Raw genomic sequence first — 24,481 nt, forward strand, 5'->3', positions numbered from 1 at the left:
GCTTCCAGCCCATATTCATTTTGGATGCAGGACCCTGTATCACTGGGGAGTGAACCCAGCTTATTATGGGATGCACACCTTCAGTTCTATCCTAAATAGGGTCCACAGAGAGGTTCACAATCAACTATTTAAAAACGAAATAGCAGCAACAAAAACATCAACAGCCAGACACAGTACCAGAAAAGGTATATTCAAATAAAGCTGTTACATGATTGTATACAGGGAAGTTGTTTGCTGGGTCTCATGGGAACAGTGCATTCTATAACCTATTCACTGGTACTTCATCACCCTCTGCAACTCAGGGTGGTGGGACATGTGGCAGGACTTTCCTGCTGAATTGTGTGATCAGTTTCATGAAGAGCTGGTCTGATATCTAGGTTCCAAACATGTTGACATATGCAATGCACAGAGAACTTAAGGGAGGAAGTCTCTCACCATGCTGAGCACTTGGAAGAAGGGATAAATAACATTTATCAAAGTTCCCCTCCCAAAATAATTATCTGCTATGTCGGTGTCCCTTCTGCTACTACTTCACTTATCTGTAATCCTCTCTCACGCTTGCTGTTTACCCTTCTCACATGAATCTTCTTCCAGGAAGTGATGGAAAGGTTTTGAGATCTGGAAGATATACGTGGACATGTTTTTCTAGTAGCTATTCTAGCTTCTTGCAGGAAGGGTGGAGGGTGCTGCTTTCACTGAATATTAGTGTAACAGCATGGAGAGAGTAAGAAAGAGGAACTTGGTCATTTGGTGCAACTCTGGTTAGTTGCAACTAAACATAAACCACTGTTCTAGGATTCCAACTATGATGTAACCTTTTTCTTGATTTAGTGCATCTCTGTTTTTCACATGAGACTGGATTCATGTGAGTAGGTAAAATGCCACACCACTCTCTCACTATCAGTCCTACTTAGACAGCTGTTTATCATTTTGGTTGTTAGTTCTGAAGGTCTAACTAACTTCTATATTTTCCTCACACTCAGACTGGAATTTCACTTTAACATTCTTAGGCCCATAGAAATCTGATCCCTCCCCTTTACCTTTAATTGATATAACCATAAGACCAGGCAATAATATTCACTTCAACCTGGACACCACTGAGTGTTCTGATTTCGAAGCCAGTTGTTGGGTTCACGATAAACCTTTGCTTTAAAGCCAAACATAACCGAAAGTTTACAGTAACAATTAGAAGTTTCTGTCCCGTTTCCTTCAAACCTGGGCATGACATGGGCAAAGAAAATGGATAAGCCCTGTTGTTATTTAAACACCTCCCTTGAAAGAAACTTTTCCAGAAAAGCATTACAATAGAACAGAAACCACCTGTTTTAGATGACTACTACAACTTTTGTTTCAGCAAGCCTATCCTGACAAGTAAACAAATTATGTATATCTGCATTAAAATTTTCTGATTTTATTTGAAAATCAATGCAGTAATTGTTTTATATTGTTCTCTGTACACCACTTAGGGATTTTCCACTAAAACCCTTTATAAATTCTTTTAAATAAATCAATGCAATATAATACAATAAGATTAAAAACGTAAACAATAAATCAATAATGCCAAATCAGTATATTGGCAAACAAGTATAAACCTCATGAAATAAAAATAATAAAGTTCAATATTTGATCAAAAATTAAGATTTTACTTTTCCTAAGTGATTTCCACAGATAACACGGGTCTGATGCTGCTGTGGCTGTGGACAGCATTATTTAAATCAGCTATGCATGCACAAACATTAACATTGGAAGTTTCTTGGTAATGGGAAGATGAAGCTTGATTTGTGATGTTCTGCAGTTGACCAAAATCTAACCAAATTCTATAAACATTACCCAATCCTGTAGAAACCTATGAGCACAGCACTTCTTTAGCGCAAGAACCTCAATTACATAATTCTACACAAATATCTAATTGCTTATTCGCACTTTTAAATGTGAGTACTAATTTCATTAGTAACAGGAAGAAACGCCTACTTTCAATGGCCCAATACACATATAGCACCATCAAGTGCACACACATTTAAATGGTTTTCCTACATTAAAGGAAGCAGTGAGTGGGACAGGATCAAACCCTTTGTAAAAAAAAAACCACTAATTTACAATACAAGTACAGTATAGTGGTACCTCGAGTTACAAACGCCTCAGGTTACAAACGCTTCAGGTTACCAACTCCGCTAACCTGGAAGAGTTACCTTGAGTTGAGAACTTTGTCCCAGGATGAGAACGGAAATCGTGTGCTGGCGGCGCAGCGGGAGCAAGAGGCCCCATTAGCGAAAGCACACCTCTAGTTAAGAACAGTTTCAGGTTAAGAACAGACCTCCAAAACGAATTAAGTTGGTAACTAGAGGTACCACTGTATTCATAATTTAGTATAACTGAACACAAAATAACAAAAATGTTAGTGTGTGTGTGTGTGTGTGTGTGTGTGTGTACACATGCCTAGGTTTAATGTTAAACAATGCAGGACACATTTTCATATTTAAATATTAATCTCTACTATTGCACTCTTTTCAGCTCTTCGCTATCACACACAAGATGCATCTTTTACATAAATCCTCAAATATAGTTCAGGTACTTAGCAGAAAATGCAATGCAATACAAATTTAAAGCTTTGGGGGCAGCTTTAAACTCATATGGCAGCTACAGTTTAGGTTATTACTGTAAGCACACTTGTACTGACTTCAGTGAAACTTGGAAGTGTTTGGTATGAAGGTGTTAATTTGAGTCTTTTAACTTTCAGATCCTCTATCCTCTGTCATTACAATCAGACAGTTCATAAACATTGCTCTCAAATTCCATTACATTGTTTCCAGCACATAATTAGGTAGTCATTTTTTCACACAAAATGAATTGTGAGAACTATTTATCAGGTATTAATGTGATACAATTTTTTTGGAAGTCCATTATCAATTCCAACAATAACACTTCAGACAGAGTACTTCAGAATTACCACTATGCAACCAATAAAATAAATGAATATGCAATTGTCAGATAAACAAACACACAGGAGTATCTTTTAATCACTCAGAAAGCAGTCACATAAGATAATGATTCAGTCATTCACATTACAACTACAGAAAACCCACTTAGCCTGACCACCAGTCTTTCCCATTCTCAAGCTTCTGCCTATCTTGCCTGCTTCCTCTAAGTAAATATAAAAGAAATTAGTTTTATGTTAACTGCATGAAAACTGAATTAATAACACACCAGCAATAACCTTTTGCTGCTGCTGGAAATAGACCATTATAATTTTGTTTTCTAGTTTTCAAACCAGAACGTATTTCCTTGCAAAGAATTTATGATTCTTTATATCACACCTGAAGCTGTGTTCTTCACAGGTATTGACTGTACCAAAAGGGAAACTACACAATGTTGTCTCAATTTTCTTTCCTGTCCCATCTTGACATTTGGAGGAAGTAATTCTAGTATAAAATGCACTGCTATCAAAACAACTTCTGAACTTTCCCCTTTACTCGAAATGCATCCTCTGATTTCTACATATTTATAAGCAGTGACAGAAGACACTCTCCCAAAAAAACTAGTAACTGGGTTATGAACATATAAAGCATTTCTTGACACATCAACAGGTTCTCAGAGGTTTAATTGCCAAAACAAAGGATGAAAACAACAAAAGAAAAGGATTAAGCACCTTGCCTTCAGGGCAAGATCTCCTTGAAACTGCTCAATGAACTATTTTTCTGTATTACCTTATTCCATTGCTACGTGGAAATAAATTAACAATTACTTTAAAAATACCAAGTTACAGCAACTTAAAAAAAACAGGTGTTTTATTAAAAAGGATAGCTTTGAAAGCTGAGAAATGGATATGAACTCTGAGGAACCATTCATGTTTATCATTATTTACTTAGCCCCCTCATATCTCGAACAGAGCTGTAACTCTTGTGCATTTATTGCTCAAATGTTGTAACAGCCAATCTCTAAACATTTGCAGAGGTTCTACTATTCTGTTAGGCTGGGCCAGTGGTAAATATTTATTAGACCAAAAAATGACATAATACTTCAAAGTGACCAATGTAGCTATATCACAGGTCCTGCTTTTGCCTACAGGTTAGCATAGGATGGTTAAAACTTTGTTACAAAAGCATTTTAAGGTATCTGCCATGTAGCAGCTCTCCTCCTCACTTTATATCCAGAACAGGATGTTTCCATTCAACTGTTCCATGAGCTTTGCTGCAGCAAATCTTGCATTCAGGAGAGGCGTCAAATCTCTCATAATTAAAGTGATTCATTTCTATACCCAGTTTCCTCGCTCTCTCTTGTGTAGATTTCTAAACCTCTAACATAGGTAGAGCTAAAATCTTGCCATACAACTCTGCAATTAATGCTTGCACTACAAAGTGACTATGAGCTAATTTAACTAACATGAAATGTTTTTTCCATGTATTGGGAGCAGCACAGGGGTGGTGTGTGTGTTTGTGTGTGGAGATCAGCACCATTTAGACAGAGAGCAGGCAAGAAAGCTATTTCAAACAATAAGGGTGACAATGAAGCTACCTGGTGTAACAAAGTAGTAGAGGCTCACCCAATCAACAGATTGTAAGAGACAAAACCTCTCTTCAACATGTCAAACCCAATGGGCTGCAAGGTAATAGGGTTAAATCATTCACACATTTCAGCAACAGAGGAAAGACGCCATCTGGGGCTATTCTTTAATCTTATACAATTAAAAATAGATGCACTATCAAATCCCTCTGCTTGGCAACAGACTGAAGTCACAAGACTATCTGAGAGCACCTAAAGTTGAGAATAATTAATACAATTAAATCCACTTTTTCAGATCAAGCATTTAAAGAAGCACGGGTTAGAACTGTATGGGCCTATGTGACAGAGCAGTATTCCATACACTCTCCTACTCAACAACAAAACAAGAAAGTGAACTAAAAAGGGCCAGGAGTTGGACAGAGAGTGAGTACAGGTCATAAGCACAAGGTGGAAATGTAATTTGAAGGGAGACTGGTACAAAAGCTGGCAGGAGGAAGGAAGTCTCCGTTGCTACCCCCCCAAAAAAGATCTGTGTTGGAAGAGAAGTCATCACTAATTAACAGTAAAGAAAAGGTATTACTTCCGGAGGTGTGGGATTTATCTGCCTCAGGCCTTGGGAAGTGTCACTAGGTGGATATGAGAAACCTGTCAGGAGGAGGCACCAGGGATGCCATGAGTAGGAAAGTGGGCAGGAGCTTGTTAAGGAGGGCAGAGTAGAAGCATATGGCTAAAGGGAGCTAGCTCTCCAAGGACCAGCGAAAGATAAAGGGAGACCTCCCAGATTAAATGACAAAGTAGCTCATGAAGAAAGCCCCTCCCTTCAATTTCCATGTTGGGGAAGAGGATGGAGAGGGAAGGCAGATCAGGAAGAGAACAGGCACCTGGACCAAAAAAAAAAAAAAAGGAGGGGGAGAAAGTGGGACAGAGCACGAAGGAGCACTTAGAGGACACCAGAGTAGTTAGGATCCTGCATGTTGTGGGGGGAGGGGGCGCATGAGGGATCCGCTTTCTCTGTTTTTTGGGGGGGGCGGAGGGAGACAAGAGAGGCAGCCCCGTCCCCAGAGCTCTTCCTACACAGGAGCTGCGGCAGGGACCCCCGCACCCCTTACCAGGTTCAGCACGGTCTCCACGATGTCCCGGTTGCTGACCTCGCCGACTTGGATGAGTCCTATCAAGACGGCGAATTTCATGCGGATGTTGCGGATGGGCACGGACGGGTTGATCATGCCGGCGGGAAGCACCACGGACCCGGAGCCCGACGCCCGCAGCTCCCCCATCACGGCCGCAGCCGCCGAGCCACCTCCACCACCTCCTCCTCCCGTCGTCGTCGTCGGTGCTGGTGGCGGTGCTGCTGCTGCTACTGCTCCCGCGGCGCCTCCAACTCCTCCGCCGCTGCTGCTGGCCCCGACAGGGATGAGCCCCGCCGGCTGCGGCTCCGGCCCCGACCCCGGCTTCTCGCTCGCCATCTAGCCCCGGCCGCTGCCAACACTACCTGCCGCCGCCGCCCTGGCCGAGAAGCTGCGCATCCACCGCAGCGGCACAACCGCAGCAACAGCAGCAGCAGCAGCAGCGCCCGGCGGGGCCGCAGGGAGCGGACCGGAGCCGCCGCCGCCGCCGCCGAAGGGCCGTCCCAGGAGCCGCTCCCGCGCCCGCCTCTATAATGAGGGATTATTATGGGCGCCGCTGCCCCGTTAGCCGAAGCCGCTCCTCCGCCGCTTCTCCCCTCACCGCGCCACAAAAGCGGCCGAGACCGGGGGCTTGCGCGCTGTGGGCCGCCGGGAGAGGCTTCGGGGCGGCGGCGGTGAGCTGGAGGGGGGACAGCGCGGAGGAGAGCGGGAAGCTCGCCCCGCAGCCCCCGCTGTTGTTGTGGAGCCGGAAAACGCCGTCGCCGCCGCCGCCGCTCACTCCGCCATGTTGCCGCCCCCTGCCTGCGGTAGCCGCCAGGGCGCCTGCGCTGCGGAGCCCGTGGGGGGAGTGGCCGAGCTCCCTCAGCAGCAGCAGCAGCCCCTGCTCGCTCGCCCCGCTCCTCCTTCGCTCACTCTCGCCCGGGAGACGCTGGGAGAGGAGACGCGGAGCTTGGCCCAGGCTTCTCTCAGTTGCGACGGTCCACCTTCTGGGTCTTGGGAGGAGAAGGAGAGGGCGGCGGCAGCGGCAGGACCGGGGCTGTTGTTGCGACTGTGAGGGGATTTGATTACACAGCGCGCGGGGTTTTGTTTTGTTTTGTTTTTTGCTTCCTCCGCCCGCCACAGACACCCAGTCCTAGTCTTCTTCTCCCCGCAATGGACACAGCAAAAGGCGACGAGACCCGCGGGCACAAGGATGCCCACAGGAGTCCGCGGCGGGTCCCTCGCAAGGACCGCGGGCCGGGTGGATGGGCAGGTGTCGTTGGCGCCTCTCCGCACACCGCGCGCGCCGGCGCCTGCTGCCTCTGGGAATCCACCGCCTGCCAAAAAGCGCGGGCTTCTGCTGCAGCCGCGAAAAAAAAGCGTTTGTGGAGAAGGATGCGTTTGGTTTTACGTAGAGGCTCCCCAAACCTACCATCGAATGACGGCTCGCATCCCTGTCTGTGAGGACTGTACTGTAAAACATCGTCGTGGGTTTTGGCTGGCACGGCTTCCCTCCAAAACCACGGTCCTCCCAATCCATGGTGCCGCCAAGGTCCGAGCCATTATTCTACATTTTTTAAGCATAGGATTCCCCACAAATCAATTGACTCTTGTGGGCAGCCGCGTAAAAGTCACGTATCCATTGTGGCACTGCCATATGCAACTGAGGCATGGATCCTGGTGGATTCTCAATACTGTATGGTAGTGTTGTCATCCGTCTCTATTGCCTCCAGCATTAAAAAAAAGCCCACACAAAACAAACTAGTGTTTGCTCGTGCTGCAGGTGTGGGGAACATTGGGAACTCTGGATGTTGCTGAACTACAACTCCCATCAGCCCTGGCCATTGGTTGTGCTTGCTGAGGCTAATGAGAGTTATGGTTCAGTAACATCCAGAGGGCCAAATGTTTCCCACATCTTCATTTCTGGGTCATAAAAACACTGATTATAGTCTGATTATAGTTGTAGATTATAGTCTAAAGTCCACCCCAAATCCACTATCAAAACACAATTCGCATCTATTTCCAGGTATTACATTGTGCAGGGACAGCATAGGCATGTGCGGCACATTTCAATAGTGTGTGCAATGAGGGATGGTTTTTTTAGGTGCACATTTATTGCATACAAACTCATACTCAAATCATAAGGGTATTATTTTTATGTCTGCAACAAATGCTGTAGAGGTAAAGAAAAAAGATGCAACTACTACACGACTGGGTCACCTTACCTTCAATGAAAGGTTAATGGGGGGGGGTTTAGCTTTGCAGATTAATTATTATTATAATTATACCCTGCTCATCTGATTGGATTGCCTCAGTTATTCTGGGTGGCTTCCAACACATATAAAAGCATAATAGAACATCAAACATTAAATAAATGAATAAAGAATGGCTAGTGGATGACAAAAGGCATTGGAACAACACTGAATAGCCTTGAAATAAATTAGCCTTGGTGGTAATGTACCCCCACCCCCTCCACTATAGCCATATAAATGTAGTCAATTCATTTAACCTAAAGGGCTTTAGGAAAGCTCTTGGATAATTGCATACTTTGGAGTTACCTACTTTTGAGGCATATAAGCAAAGGAGAAGCAGGACTGTGAATGAAATGAGAAGGTTGTAAATATAAAAAAGCAGAAATGTGCCCAGACATTCTAGGCTAGTGGCCAGACCATCAGCAGCTTTTACTTACCATCTTAGGGACCCCTTCAACGCAGCAGTGTGTCAAATTCATAACATGTCAAAAATAACCACACCTCCATTTTCTGTATAAGTTCCTATTCTTGCTTCAAGAATGAACATTCTGCTGCTCAGCCTGCAAATGAGCTGCCCAGAGCTTCATTGACATTGATTCTGCCAAGCCTGCAAATAAGTCCAAAGAGGCAGGGTAAAGGCAGATTTCCAGACACATACAACAAACCTAAATAATGAGTGGTTCACATTTTTTCAATCTCTTTTCTCCACGATAAGTCATGCTAACTGGCATGTACACTATTCTATACCTGTTAACTCAGAAACTATGCTAAATTGGTTAACACTGAGTTTATTGGAACTTGCTTCCTACTAAATGTGCTTCAAGTATAGAACTCATTTCCAAATTGATAGCCCATGTATTGTAAACATGCAGTCATTTGGATTCATATGGCTCCAACTTGCTTGTAGGACAGAGACTGAGAGGTCATGCTTTTCCAATTTTGGAAATCCTTGCCTGCATTAAAAGGGTTGGGAAAAGTTTATCTTTGATGTATCTATGGGCACAAAATGTTGTCATTGTACTTCATAGTGAAGATGTTCCAGAATTCTGATTATTTTCCAGCTCTATACTTCTGAGATGTAGCAACCAGAGCAATGGAAAAGTGTAAGCTAATAATGTTTGTGCAGGTTTGCTAATCTTACTATTACTATGGAATAAATAACAGATAGAATTAAACCAGTAAAAGAACACCAGAAGGGCCTGCTGAATTAGGCTAAAAGCCCATCTGGTCTAGAATAAGGTTACCAGACGTCCCCATTTCCCAGGGACAGTCCCCGGATGTACAAATCAGTCCCCTGACAAAATCCTATCATTCCTACTGAAGTTGAAAAGTGTCCCCAGATTCATTGAAAAAAATCTGGTAACCTTTGTCTAGACTCCCTTTCTCACATTGGCCAACCAGATGCTCAGGGGAAGCCTGCAAGCCAAACCTGAGCTCAACAGCGCACTCCCCAACTCCCCAGCGCACTTCCAGCAACTGGTATTCAGAGATGTCCCCCAACAGTGGAGACAGAACTTAGCCATCATGGGCAGTACCCATTGACAGCCTTATCCTCCATGAATTTATCTAATCCTCTTTTAACACCCATCCAACTTGCGTTGTCACTGACTTTTAAAGCCACCTGAGTTTATTACCTCTTGTGGGAGCACATGCCATAGTGTAACATATCTTCTTTGTTTTATGCTTAAGAACATAATCTCTTGTGTCTTTTAAAATCAAATCAAAGACCTTGCTATTTTTGCAGAACTAGCTCCAGTTTATGTTTAAACAATTTAGATCCAATTTGTGTCAATATTTACAGAAAACTATGATTTTTTTGGATTAATCATTGCCTAGGATGGCAGTGGAGGGTGCTGTACTCTGATAGTTCCAGCCCTATCTGGTAGAGCTACTACAGAATGTGGTTCTAAGGGTACATCTTCTCTGCCTTGTGCTATTTCTCTTACCTCCCATGCTATTTTACACCTGTCTGGAGTGTATGAGCTAGTAAACTCCAAAGATGCTGATGGTAAGCAGTGCAGCTGACCATGGACTTGGTAGTCTACCTGTTCTGAATAGGGCTTCACTTCTCCTTAAGGGTTTGTAGCTTGGAAATGCTTTTAGAGTTATCCTTGCTTGTGGGTGCCTATGGGCACATGAAGCTTGGAGCACCTTATACCTTGTACACCCCTTCTAAATAAATACAATCTTGTCACAGTTGTCCATGTACTGGACAAATCAAGGTTAGATGCATTATATGTGGGAATGCCTATAAAAAGTGATTAGAAAAGTTCAACGGCATCAGGAGACAGCAGCCAGATTATTAACAGGGACCTTCCTTCCTAAATGAATTTCTTGGATATTGAAACTGGCTTCCTGTATGTTTCCTGGAGCAGTTCAAAGTGGTGTGTTTAATGTGTTGTTGTTTCATCGTTTAGTTGTGTCTGACTCTTTGTGACCCCATGGACCAGAGCACACCAGGCACTCCTATCTTCCACTGCCTCCCGCAGTTTGGTCAAACTCATGTTGGTAGCTTTGAGAAAACTGTCCAACCATCTGGTCCTCTGTCATCCCCTTCTCCTTGTGCCCTCAATCTTTCCCAGCATCAGGGTCTTTTCCAGGGAGTCTTCTTTTCTCATGATGTGGCCATGATCTGTCCTTCCAATGAGCACTCAGGGCTGATTTCCTTAAGAATGGATAGGTTTGATCTTCTTGCAGTCCATGGGACTCTCAAGAGTCTCCTCCAGCACCATAATTCAAAAGCATCAATTCTTCAGCGACCAGCCTTCTTTATGGTCCAGCTCTCACTTCCATGCATCACTACTGGGAAAACTATAGCTTTAACTATATGGACCTTTGTCGGCAAGGTGATGTCTCTGCTTTTTAAGATGCTGTCAATGTTTGTCATTGCTTTTCTCCCAAGAAGCAGGTGTCTTTTAATTTCATGACTGCTGTCACCATCTGCAGTGATCATGGAACCCAAGAAAGTAAAATCTCTCACTCCCTCCATTTCTTCCCCTTCTATTTGCCAGGAGGTGATGGGACCAGTGGCCTTGACCTTAGTTTATTTTTTTTATGTTGAGCTTCAGACCATATTTTGTGCTCTCCTCTTTCACCTTCATTAAAAGGTTCTTTAACTCCTCCTCACTTTCTGCCATCAAGGTTGTGTTATCTGCATATCTGAGGTTGTTGATATTTCTTCCGGCAATCTTAATTTCGGTTTGGGATTCATCCAGTTCAGCCTTTCGCATGATGAATTCTGCATATAAGTTAAATAACCTATAAAACACCAAATAATTAATCAAAAAGAGCAGAAAACTAAAGGAATAACAGCAATCAAAAACCTCTCAAAACAGATAAGTGTTGTATCCCTTCCAATGAACCTGAATGTTGCAAGATTCAGGATAGACTAGGGTCACATCCACACCATGCATTTAAAGTACCCTTGTTGTTGTTTCGTCATTTAGTCGTGTCCGACTCTTTGTGACCCCCATGGACCAGAGCACACCAGGCACTTCTGTCTTCCACTGCCTTCCGCAGTTTGGTCAAACTCATGCTGGTAGCTTTGAGAAAAAGTACCCTTATTCCAATTTAATAGTCATGCCCACCCCCAAGAGTCCTGGGGACTGTAGTTTGTTAAGGGTCTCCTAACAACTCTCTTTACACATTGCATAATTAAGCTGTGGAATTCACTGCTGTGAGATATAGTAAGGTTCCCCCAACTTTAAAAGTGGTTTGGACAAATCCATAGAGTATAAGGCTATGAATGGTTATGATGGTCATGTTCCGCTTCCACAGAGGCCATAAGCCTCTGAATACCACTTGCTAGGACTCCCAAATGGGAAGAATACTATTGTCCTTGTGTGCTGCTTGCAGGATTCCCAAAGTCATCTGGTTGGCTACTGTGAGAACAGGATGGGCCTTTGATCGGATCCAGTTCTTGTTATGCTCTCCACAAGTTCCAAACCTCTCTAAGGAAGCAATTTTTCAGCTTTGAAACATTTGCAGTGACGGCCCTGCTTTGTGTTAACCAACTGAAGTGAACATATCTATACATAGCCCACAACTTGGTCATCAGTAAACTTTGCCTAGGCATTCATTGAAAAAAGCAGTGTGCTTCCTTTTATCCCACATTTTTTGGAGAGGCATACATTTGCTTTTTCCTTCTGATTTCTAAAAAAAAGAGAAAAAAGTGATCCTCATAGGAGCTGAGTCTGTGTGGAGCTTCTGGGTTAATTGCTAGCATTCTTTCTGTTGCTGACACAAAAACCAGACAACAGGTTTTTTTTTTTTTTTAAGGTGGGCTTTTTTTAGTGGTCTCTTTGATTCAATGGTTTTCCTAGTCCTGAGGGGAAAGCAATTCTCAGTTAGTCCCAAGACTACCACTTCCTCATTGGAGCTTGTTGTGCTCATCAAATATTTTCTGCATAGCTGAGGTAATTTCAAAGGCTTCAAACTTTTAAGTGAGATTATAGGCTTTTTAAGCCTTGGTAGAAATCCACTATCATTTCTGAGATATGCAATGTTATATCACCAACATAATGCACTGCAGCAAAAGCGTTTAAGGCAAGTAAGAACATAACTACTAGAGTAGTTATTATCTGTAATCAAAAAGTCTCACAATGTGCAGAAATTCTTTTTTTAAGACTCCAACTTGGCAACACCATTATTAGACAGAATCCAAAAGAACAAATTATGTTGCTTCCCTTACTTTTACCATTTTCTTTTGTCCCCTGTCTGTGTAGTAAAAAAATATATCTGTAGGTGATGGTGAAATGTTTTGAATGAATAATTTCCTATGCTTTTATTTTATTATATCAGTAATTTAGTGAAAGTGATGACAAAAACTGAATTATAAGGACTGCCTGAAGCAAAATGATATCCTGCTGCTGTGAACACTTATACAGTGTCTTTAATATCCTGAGTATTGCTGTGGTGGTGAAGAATAAATTGCAGCAACCACAAATTATTTTTCATTAATAAAATAGAACATTATTCTTGTTTAGTCGGGTTTTTGCTAGGTTCTGTTCATAAAAGGTTGTTACAACTGATGGATGCATATACTTGAAAGTAAACAACAATGCTTTGCAGTCTCAATGAGGCAAAATGGACATTCTGTTCCTCTTTGAATGTTCAGCACAAAGAACCGGGGGAGAGAGACAAGCGACAGTAATAACAATATTACACTATTTTGGCCCCTCTTGTTCCATCTTCACTCACAGTATGTAATAGCCTTCCACAGTCAGATTTATAGCCGATTGTGTCACATTTTGGCCTCTAGCATATCACCCAGACTAGTGTTTGATTTGGTAGTTCATCCTACAGCTACTGGTCCTAAATCAAGAACAGCTAAAAGCATGGGCACGGATGATCAACTGATACCAACCAGTAGTTCTACTGGTAAAGTAGTTTTTAGTTGGTAGGCAGCAAGGCAGCAAGGCAACAGGATAAAGGCAGCTGTATGCCAATAGGATAAAGGCAAGTGCAAACTGCATATCCCACAGAAATGTTCAAGTTAGTGATGTGCTGAAAATTTCCCCCTCGTTTTTTTCTAGCGTTCTCCATCAATCAATGAGAAATGGAATTGCATTTTAAAAGTATATAAGGGAGAGAACATTTTGGGAGAAAAAAAAACATGGGTGGGATGCCGGGTTTTGTTGCATTAACCTTATACAGTATCAAGCTGGCCAATGTTGAATTCTGCAAATCCACTCTTGCAGCCTTCCTGGGAGCTCACATTTCCTGGAAAAGTGGGTTGGGGTATTATTTAGGAGTTTGTTGGTATTGTTATTGATAGTAATTTTTGTATATTTATATTTAGATCTTACTGTGATTTATATGGAAATTGTTTCAATTTGGTTGTGTACCTATTGATGTGTTTTATTTATTGTTTATGACTACTTTTGTTATAAAGTTTATGCACAGCTTATGCCCACAGTTTATGCAGGGGTTATGTTGTGAGGATTGCTCCTAGAGCCAAAACTGTAAACACATGGGGTTCAGCGATGGGTGGGATTGGCAAAGTATTTTTTTCAATGGATGCCCGCCCCCTTTCTGTTCCCCTTTTTATTTTTTTGCCAAGCACGTGAAGCTCCATGTGCACAAGCATGTAACTTGTGAGCTGACTGTATTTGTAATTATGTATTTTTTCATGTTGTAAACTGCCTTGAGCATAACAACAACAATTTTATTATTGATATGCCACCAATCTGACTGGGTTGCCCCAGCATGGTTTTAACTATGTAAAGGAGGCATACAAATAAAGTAAGTGTGTGTGTGTGTTTGTGTGTGTGTGTGTGTGTGTAAAATTCCTCAGGTAACATTTATCATAAGCATAGGAAACATACTGTGCACCTGACAGCTGTTCCTTTTAAAAAAAATAGAAGTCTTTTCCTTTTTAAAGAAAACTGTGCAAAAAGTTAAAAGGAACAACTTTCTTTACAAACAATAACAGTGAGTACATCAATCTCAGGTGCTCAGTAGCCAGCATCCCCAGCTTTCTGAGCTTCAATTAAAGCTCCAGGAAGGATGTCTTGAGGTAACACCTCATGGGGCTTTTTCAGATCATGAAGCACAGCGCAGCCAGGGAGGCTGCAGTGTGCTACACACACCACCCACTGCTATTTCACAAAGATAAAGCAAAACTTAACCCTACATCCACCAAAACTCTGTAGAAATGTGAAAGTTCCCTGGGAATAAAGGAGAAAAATGAAGCCAATTTAATGGAGAAGAAGTCTTTTGTGAAACTGAAGGAGAGGTTTTTACACAGTATTAGTTTAAGTTCATGGGGACAAGTCAAGAACTGGGCATATATACAAATACAATTTTCTTAGCAAAGGAAAACATGGTTAAACAATCAGGAAATGTGCTTATGCTTAGAGAAGCTTGCTTGCATTCCAGGAAGGGTCCAATTTATTTATTTACATTTACTAAGACAAACTGTAGCTCAATGGGGCTTGAAATAGCACACACACTGCAACCCACAATTTATTGCGGTTACCATTTGAAAATAAGCTGAAAAGCCACAATTCAGAATCAAAGCTACCCACCGTTCAAACAGAACCACAGGGCAACAGATACATAAAATGGTTTTCTGTTGAGAAAAAAATCTGCCTTCCTTCTAAATATTCAGCGTTGGTTGCACATGGGTCTCTTGGGTGAAGTTCCACAGGACACGTATTCCATTGTTCCTTGTGTAATGATGTATGAATCAGTAGCGTGCCTGTGCAATTAGGATTGGAAGCAAATGCTGAAGGCACTGGTGTTAGCAACCACTCTACTAACTCTGGTGGGTTCCAGCAATCACCCTGACAAATGCTAACAACAACAGCTGCTTTAATGGGAGCAGCACGGAAGCTTGTAGCCCCCGAGGGGGTTATGCATAAGAAGTGGGTTTAAATTACAAGTCAGGATACAGCAGGCTTCTGTGGCTGCCAGTTCAACAGTAGGCCTGGACATGTTCTCCAATATACCAGGCCCTTCTCTTCTAGGGATTTTACAACACCACCAGTTTGCTGCCAAACTGCTAATAAGGATCTTCTGCTTAGAGTTGAAGCAGAATCTGCAGTGGTGCCTCAGCAGCCTTCACAGACCTTTTCCTAGGCTATAGTCCTCGCTAGTCACAGTCACATCATACATTTAAAGCACCATTTTTATAGTCACAGAGTATCCTGGAAACTGAATTCATTAAGGGTGCTGATCTCACAGAGCTACAATTTCAGCACCCTTAAGAAATGTCCATTCCCAGGATTCTTCATGACTGCTAAAGTGGTATAAATGTGTGTCAAATGTGTGGTGTGGATGTGACCTCTCTCAGCAACATCTGGAGAGCCACAGGTTCCTTATTCAGGTCTTAGATGAAGCAGCCTCATCCCACTCAACGTGGTGGTAAGTTTCATACAACTTAATTGAAAGCATACAATGATTCACCTCCAACTGACATAAGGCAATTACAGTCTTCAACTGCAACTACTATTGTCATACATTTGCTTAGTCAAAGTGTCTGCTTAGCACTGTGAGCTAAACAAAAAAACTAATACAGAGGCCTGTATTGATGTTATCTGTCTTGGATTATTCAAATGAGATATGCATAAAGCTTATGCCCCTGTTCACTACTCCATCCCTCCTCATTTCTCAGCGCTTCACCGCTGAATACTTCCTGGGTTAATTAACCATAGTTTCGAATTTTGTGTGAACTGAGGAACAATGGTTAGTGAATTTAAAACAATTGAAATCATGGTTGTTTTTTAATTTTAAAAAATCCTGGTTTGTTCTGAACCTGATAGCCACAGTTTCCTGGTTAACAGGAAACAATGGTTAATGAATCCCAGAAGTCTTCAGTCATGGCACACCAATAAGGGAGAGGAAAGGAGTAGGCATGGAGCTCATAAATATATTTCCTTAATAAACTGAGGTACATCTGGACTGAATCAATCTCTGCTCAAAGGTAAATTGAGTCATGATTATAGTAACATTCATATCAGTAAGACAGTATAGAAATAATGGGTTGCAAATGTAATACATATTATACTGAATAATATAATATACAGAATTCTGAAACATTCTCTCCAACATTATCCCAGTAATTAGTGTTTTTGAAAATAAAGTTACATTTGCTATGGAAAAACTTCAGCTTCTTAAAATAATCAACTAGCCTTCTTTATAAGCAAGTGCATTGTTTACATTTAGCTGAAGAAACAGGAGGGAATTCTTTAGAAACAATTTTTTTTTAAAAAAAAAATTGCATATGTGTTACATGAAACAGGAGACAATGCAAAATAAAGTGCTTGCTTTAGCCATCCCCTTCCCCAATAATTACTATAAAATTATAACTACATTGAAACATCATATAGTGTGTAGTTTGTATTAACAGAAACTTGGCCACCAACAACTATTGGCCACTAACCTAGATGGCTTTAAAAGAGGATTAGACCAATTCATGGAGGATCAAGCTATCAGTGGCTACCAACCCTGATGGATAGGTTCATCCTCCACTGTTGAAGGCAATATGCTTTTGACTACCAGTTGTTGGAAATGGGAGGATGCTGTTGTGCTCAGGTCCTTCTTGCAGGCTCCCCATAAGCATCTGGTTGGTCACGTTGAGAACAGAGCAGTGGACTAGATGGACCACCATTCTGTTCCAGCAGTGCTATTCTTACATTCTTTTTAGGACTTCATTGTTTTTGAGAAACTGCAGGACTGTGATTATAAATTGCTTATAAGCATACTCTCATAGAATTGCAGAGTTGGAAGGACCCACAAGGATCATCTAGTCCTACCCTGTGCATTGTAGAACTCTTTTGCCCAACACATTTTATGTGCAAATGCAAGAGTTGCTAATTCAGATCATTATAATTCAACCCCTGTAGCTGACCCTATCTAGTCCATTAAGGAGAAAGGTCGTGGACCTAACTCTGCCCTTGGTAGCCATCCATCTCCAGTAGTGAACCACAGGATTGGATTCCATACCATATCAATATTGGCTAAATAACATGTCTGTTAAATCAAACATAATTAAACAGCATCTAATTTGAGCATGGACATATTAAACACACGTTTTCTTTAATATGGGTCCTTTAGCAAGAATAACAATGCATTTCAATCCACACTCTAATTTCCACATTGTATGTCCCTGGACTGCATGCCTGGCCTAACTGAACCTACTTTTGACAACAGCATTAGAAAAATTAAACCAAACCAGGTTTCCAAACTGCTATTCCTTCAGGACCTATCTTTCAGATTGCAAACAGCAAGACAGAGTTTCTAGGCACAAAACAGTTTTGAAATTAGCTGCGGTATCTTGATTTTGCTTTTCAGAGGCCATCAGATAGCAAGAAGCTGTGCTTGGATATGAGTACTGAAGATGGTGATCTGAATGAATTTGCACAAATTAAGGAGCCTCATTCTGAAAGGTACTCTGATAGTGCATGCATATTTACATTATAAAACTGTGGCCTGTGTGTGCACGTCAGGAGATTATTTTTTATTTTTTTGAGGTTTCTACTGCAGATGATCACCTGGGGAAATGAGAAAGAAGCCAGAGAAAAGTTAAAACCCTTCATGAAATCCACAGAATGCAGAAGTAGATGTGCATTTGGTGGGGCTTTAGCTGGTCTCTTTCCAATGTTACAATATAAGTGGCTTTTGGAAGTTCAGAAGAGTCACCGTTGTGGCACCCATGGGCATCGGTGTGCCAACCATGACCTTCTATGGGGCCCATGAAAGGTCTCAGTAAATATCCACCCCCCCTAAAAAAAATCCACAGTACATGAGAGACAGTTTGCTCTTCTTCTTTAATTTGTGTTTGCAATGGCTCAGTCTTTCCTACATTGAACATGCACCCTCAGAGAGCACAGTGGTGGCTGATGTGGTTGCCTGGTTTTTATTTTGTTTTTATTAAGGGAGGCAGTTGATAGGGTGTATATTATACCTTTGAGGAACATAAAATGCTGTATTTAAGTGCATTATGGGTTTTTAAAAAAATATCGGGACAGAACTGGGTTTATTTTACTTGGTGTGGTAGGCGGTCTTGTGAGTGCATCATAAGCTTTAGATCTTGTGACTCAACAGATCTGAAATCTGAGTACCTGCACCCCCCCCTCTCTCTCTCTCTCTCTCTGTGTGTGTGTGTGTGTGTGTGTGTAAATGAGACTGTGTGCAACACAGAGACACAAGCTGCCAGCGTGCAGAGGAAGGCGAGAGACACATTTTTGATTTTAGCAGTAAAAGCCGTTAAAGTTGCTTAGGTTCTCTCTGAGACCAGAGGGAGAAGTACTTTATGGAACTGAGCCACTGCAAGGTTTTTGGGGGGTTTTTTTTGCATTGTACAGTATATATTTTTGTTATTTAGTGACATTTAAGTATTTAAGACTGTTTTCACTTGCAGTAAAGCTTGAAAACTCAGAGGGGCTTTTCAGTTGTGGCTCCCAAATGTGGAATGCACTCCCCAGTGAGGTTCATCTGGTGCCTTCATTAACATCTTTTAGGCTCCAGGTAAAAACTTCTCTTTTTTCTCAGGCTTTTGATAGACTTAGGTGCTTTTGTTTGTTATTAGTGTGCTTCCAAAGCTTCCTTTGGCTGTTATGTCTTCTTCTACATCATCTTCATCTTCATCATTGTTTTATGGTATTGTCTTGAATATATCCAAGAGTAGGTCATCAAAACAAACTGAATATCACACCCCCCCCCAAATCCCTGCCAGTCAGTTCACCTCGCCTTGCCTAACTTTGTTCCTTCCTACTGGGGTTTTTTTTTTATGAACCCTGACCCTAGGTTGAGTTCTGTCATTTTAAGAAGAAGCTGTGCAATAATTTCTTTCTGCTTTTGCCATGCCTATTGTTTTTTCTCTCTTTTTTAAAAAAAATGTACCTTTGATGATTATTTGGTGATATATATTTCAATAATAATTACACCAGGTAACAATGGCTATAACATTTTATCTAATATTTTTACGGTATTTTTTCCAATAAGCCCACGAAGGATTTGTAAGTTGCATTGAATAAATGCTGCGCAATTCTAAACAAAGTTGTTGCATTGTTGCTTTCATTTTTTTATTCTAATATTATTTTGGCATGAAGACATAGAAAATTTATTTTCCCATTTGCTTGCAGAATTAGTTCACAATATGTAACAGATACAGTTTTAGTATGAGATAAAATCAGGAGCTACTTTGGCTAGAACTAGAAACCTTAGGTTTTATATGTAGCCATCCTGCTTAGAGCATTTTGTTGGCAATGAAGGCTCTGGTGTGACCCTGCCCACTCAGGTTGGTGATTGGACACTCCTAACAGGAAGGGTGATGAATGATTTCCTGTCTGGACTGGAACCTTGCCTGAGATGCAAGATCTTCCAGGGTCTGGTGTTTTCCTTGCTTTTCATGCCCAACTTCTGATATTGTTCTTTGGTTTTTATCTTTGCATTTGCCCATATCTCTTGCTGTATGGTGCTGGATCTTGTTTTTCTCCATGTCTTCTTCCTCTGGCTTGTTCCTCAGCCCTAGCTCAATTCCTGGTTCTTGGCTCCCAGCTCATCTTGGACAGCTGTCTGTAGCTCAGCCCCGACAGATAGGATTATTAATGGACCTAGTAGAAGCCTTTTCTCAGTTATCTTTTCAATTACCTCCTTAAACTTCTGCCAAAAATTATTTGCTTCTGGACAAGTAAACTATATGTGGAAACAACAACCTTCCTCCAGATGTCACCTGCAATCAGGGATGAAAAATTCTGTCAATTTTTGGATTCTCATTCCCCCCCCCCCCATTCTACAGTTTTCACATTTTGGCAACGATTTGCCATTTTTCAAATCCTCATGGAAATTTGTCAGCTTCTTAGAACATATTTCTCTTAATATGCACATTTTTAAAATGTAATTTTGCCTGATATGCACATTTCCCCCCCAAGCAATTTCCCTTGATATAGTGCTTTTTATATGAGATTTTCACCATTGTGTGAATTTTATGCATAAACTTCCCCATGATTTAGATATTTTGGTTTTTTAAATACTTTTTTTATTAATTTTAACATATAAGTTATAATACGTACCACAAAACTTTGTCACTTATACAATCATTTTGGACTTCCATCAGCACCTCTGATGATCCACCACTTCTTATGCATTTCTTAAATTTATATTACTTTAAAATATCTTAATTAATCATCCTCCCCCTTATCCATTTTTGCAATAATTCCAATAATACTCCTCACAAAACTTCTTGCAAACCTACAAACGTCATCTGATCTGATTTAGATATTTTTGTACACATTATTTGGTTGGAGAACTGCATTACAAAATTCAAAGAAACACACATTTTTAAAGACCGCTGTGTTTTGGTTCATATGTTGTTTGAAAAAGTGCAAATAAGGTTGTTTCATTATAGGTTTTGCCTGTCACCTTCTCTCTCTCTCTCTCTCTCTCTCTCTCTCTCTCTCTCTGCTGTACTATACCACTTAATACATATTTTTGTAACCACTTTGGCAAGATGGAAGAGCTCTCCTCCTTCCCCAGCAAGCTATTAAGTGATGCTGTCAGCTTTCCATTGGTATGGAATGTTACGTGTTTTTTAAAAACACTTATCCCAAGATGTATGCTTAACAATTTTGACTTCAGTGGAAACACCTCCAAAACAGAAGATTAAGAATGGTGAGGGAGAGCTTGCTTGAAACTGTGCATCTGAACATGAAGAAAAAAGCAATGTCACAAATTACCTGTTGTGTTTGCTAACTAGAGGATGTCTCTGTTTAATAATGCTTGGGAATTATTTTTGTTGGTAGGCTGCCAACGTTCTGTTTGTAAACTGAATTAGAACAGTTTGTTAAGGGGGTGGAAAGAAGTACAGACTGCAAAGGGGAAGCAGAAAAGGAAGATGGTGAAAGATTATGTTGTTCTCTGGCACAGAGATGTTGACTGACAAAGGGCACAATCCATTGGGAATATCTTACACACACACACACACACACACACACCACAGGAACAGTGAAAAAAACAATGCATATAAAAGTGTGCAAAAATGATTTCTTCATCTTTAAGTATCTTAGTGAGGAGGAATTAAAGAACCTTTTAATGAGGGTGAAAGAGGAAAGCGCAAAATATGGTCTGAAGCTCAAAATCAAAAAAACGAAGATCATGGCCACTGGTCCCATCACCTCCTGGCAAATAGAAGGGGAAGAAATGGAGGCAGTAAGAGATTTTACTTTCTTGGGCTCCATGATCACTGCAGATGGTGACAGCAGTCACAAAATTAAAAGACGCCTGCTCCTTGGGAGAAAGGCGATGGCAAACCTAGACAGCATCTTAAAAAGCAGAGACATCACCTTGCCAACAAAGGTCCGTATAGTTAAAGCTATGGTTTTCCCAGTAGTGATGTATGGAAGTGAGAGCTGGACCATCAAGAAGGCTGATCGCCAAAGAATTGATGCTTTTGAATTATGGTGCTGGAGGAGACCCTTGAGAGTCCCATGGACTGCAAGAAGATCAAACGTATCCATTCTTAAGGAAATCAGCCCTGAGTGCTCACTGGAAGGACAGATTGTGAAGCTGAGACTCCAATACTTTGGCCACCTCATGAGAAGAGAAGACTCCCTGGAAAAGACCCTGATGTTGGGAAAGATGGAGGGCACAAGGAGAAGGGGACGACAGAGGACAAGATGGCTGGACAGTGTTCTCGAAACTACAAACATGAGCCTGACCAAACTGTGGGAGGTGGTGGAAGAAAGGAGTGCCTGGTGTGCTCTGGTCCATGGGGTCACGAAGAGTCAGACACGACTAAACAACTAAACAACAACAAAGTATCTTAGACTTGGAAGAAGATAATAAATACATATTTTCACACTTTAATAAAGCAATTTAACATTTTGGCTAGGCAACTAGCCTTAACCATTTTGTTGACTGGATGGCAGCTAAATCACATTCCTAAATTAAGATGTTAAGTTACTGGCTCACAATCTATTCCAGGGTCACCAAGTCCCCCTCCCCAAGCTCTTCTCCTGTGCCATTACCGGCACTTGGGTATGTAGTCATTTAAAAGGCAATACTTTTCTTGGTGTGAAAATAAAGTGACTAAAAATATTTGCCCAATTTCCGGATGTCAAAGACACAGGTGCCAGGCCAGCAAAATGCTGGCAGTTCTAATATTGGTCACATGTCTATGTTCCGATATATGCCTGTATTTATTTCTAGGAAGCTAGACTAGAAAAGTGATAGTAGAAAACTGCTGTAGGCTTGCCACAAGGGTGATCAGATACAATGGCACAGCTCCAATGCCTAAGATTTGAGCTGAAGAGGAAATTCCAGCAGGTGCACTTACTGCGTCTTGCAAGCTTGTGACCTGGTCTCCACTAGCAACAAAATGGGTTGGCATAATTCTGAGGTAATATAGTGGGCTCCTTGACTTCATGTGGCAGGTGGTGGGTGCTATTTTTAATACTCCTATGCATTTAAAAAACCCACTACTTGCAAGTAAGAAAACTTGTATATCAGGTGAAAGATGTCCCTTGCTGTGCTAGTTTCCTCCTTTGCAAGAGATTCGTCTTTTAAAGAAAACCCCCCTCAAGGGAGCATTAAAAAACAAACACACTCAATATAATCTCCCCTTTACAATCTCTAGTGACCCAATTCTTCCAAGCTCCTCTTTTCTGCTGCTACATGTGTAACCATGCCATGCAACTATTACAACAAACAGGGACCTTGTCTTCCTTTGTGTCTAGTCCTTTGTGTCTTGTCACCAGAATGTAGCCTGTTTTGCAGAGGAATTTCCAGTCTAAAATTAGAACCAAAGATACAAGTTGGACCAAAAACAAATGCAAAGGCTTGAGCCACCTAGCCTTGTAGCACATGATGTGGGAAGATGTCACAGTAAATGGACCCTTTAAAGTAGGAGATATATAAACATGGCTTGCCGAGCATTTTTCCCTTCATGGTAGCCTCTTCAACCAAGGGTAGAGTAATCAGAAAGGGGTTGTTTGCTTAGATGGACAAGCTTTTGACTACAGCTTAAAAAAAAAAATCACTATACAGTGGTACCTTGGGTTACATACGCTTCAGGTTACATACGCTTCAGGTTACAGTTTCTGCTAACCCAGAAGTATTACCTCGGGTTAAGAACTTTGCTTCAGGATGAGAACAGAAATCCTGCTCCGGTGGCGCGGCAGCAGCAGGAGGCCCCATTAGCTAAAGTGGTGCTTCAGGTTAAGAACAGTTTCAGGTTAAGTACAGACCTCTGGTACTTAACCCGAGGTACCACTGTACATATTTAAAAAAGCAATCCCAGCCTAACTGGGACATTAATTTTCTTTTACAGGTACTGATATTTCATTTCGCATTGCAGAAATCTGTGAAATCCATTACGTTTGAACCATGATCTAAGTATTTGATGTGAGGATTGCAAAAGAAATCCAGAAAAAGTGGGTGTCACTTCAAGAAAACAGTTGGGCAAGGGAAACCCTTCTGAATACCAGAACAAGTCACTTGTGCTTGATGGAAAAATCAAGGAATAGGATTTTTTATGTTTGATGTTTTATTGTGTTTTATATACAGTGGTACCTCAGGTTACAGACGCTTCAGGTTACAGACTCCACTAACCCAGAAATAGTACCTCAGGTTAAGAACTTTGCTTCAGGATGAGAACAGAAATCATGCTCCGGTGGCGCGGTGGCAGCAGGAGGCCCCATTAGCTAAAGTGGTGCTTCAGGTTAAGAACGGACCTCCGGAATGAATTAAGTACTTAACCCGAGGTACCACTGTATGCTGTAAGCCACCCAGGGTAGCTGGGGAAACTCAGCCAGATGGGCGTGTTATCAACGTTGTTGTTGTTGTTGTTGGCTTGACTCCCCCATCCCACCAGAAGACATGATTGGAAGTGCAATACAAGCAGAAGTATTTACAATGGATTGTCTTGGTTAAGCTGAATTATGACAAGCTTGAAAAAGAACAGTGTGGCAGGAGTCAGGTATCCTAGGGTTAGATAAAGACTGGATAAAAGTTTCCACTGTATGCAAGGAATATTATGTGACTTCTCAGCTATGCATAATCAGTTTCCTGAAAACGATATGCTATATTCTATGGGTAGATTTATACCACTATTTAAGTCATGGCTGAGTCTGGACTAGGAATTTCCAAAGCAACTAACACCATTAATTTTTGTTTTAATGT

General features: G+C 41.5%; 2 protein-coding genes across 3 annotated transcripts in view; both read right to left on the bottom strand.

Moving 5' to 3' along the window:
- Window positions 1-7,282, bottom strand: part of NBEA (neurobeachin) — a 344,666-nt gene extending 337,384 nt beyond the window's left edge. The window contains exon 1 of one of the 2 annotated variants that reach the window (XM_083735945.1): window positions 5,610-7,282. In XM_083735945.1, coding sequence (XP_083592071.1) covers window positions 5,610-5,966 — 357 coding nt within the window. In that variant the 5' untranslated portion in view covers window positions 5,967-7,282. The remainder of the gene's footprint in view (window positions 1-5,609) is intronic. The other variant, XM_083735946.1, reaches the window with a different exon arrangement.
- Window positions 1-24,481, bottom strand: part of LOC310843240 (cilia- and flagella-associated protein 337-like) — a 1,288,916-nt gene that overhangs the window by 94,136 nt on the left and 1,170,299 nt on the right. The window lies entirely within an intron of this gene.

This window comes from Podarcis gaigeae (genome assembly GCF_964106915.1).
Source record: "Podarcis gaigeae genome assembly, chromosome: 4".
Lineage (NCBI taxonomy): Eukaryota > Metazoa > Chordata > Lepidosauria > Squamata > Lacertidae > Podarcis > Podarcis gaigeae.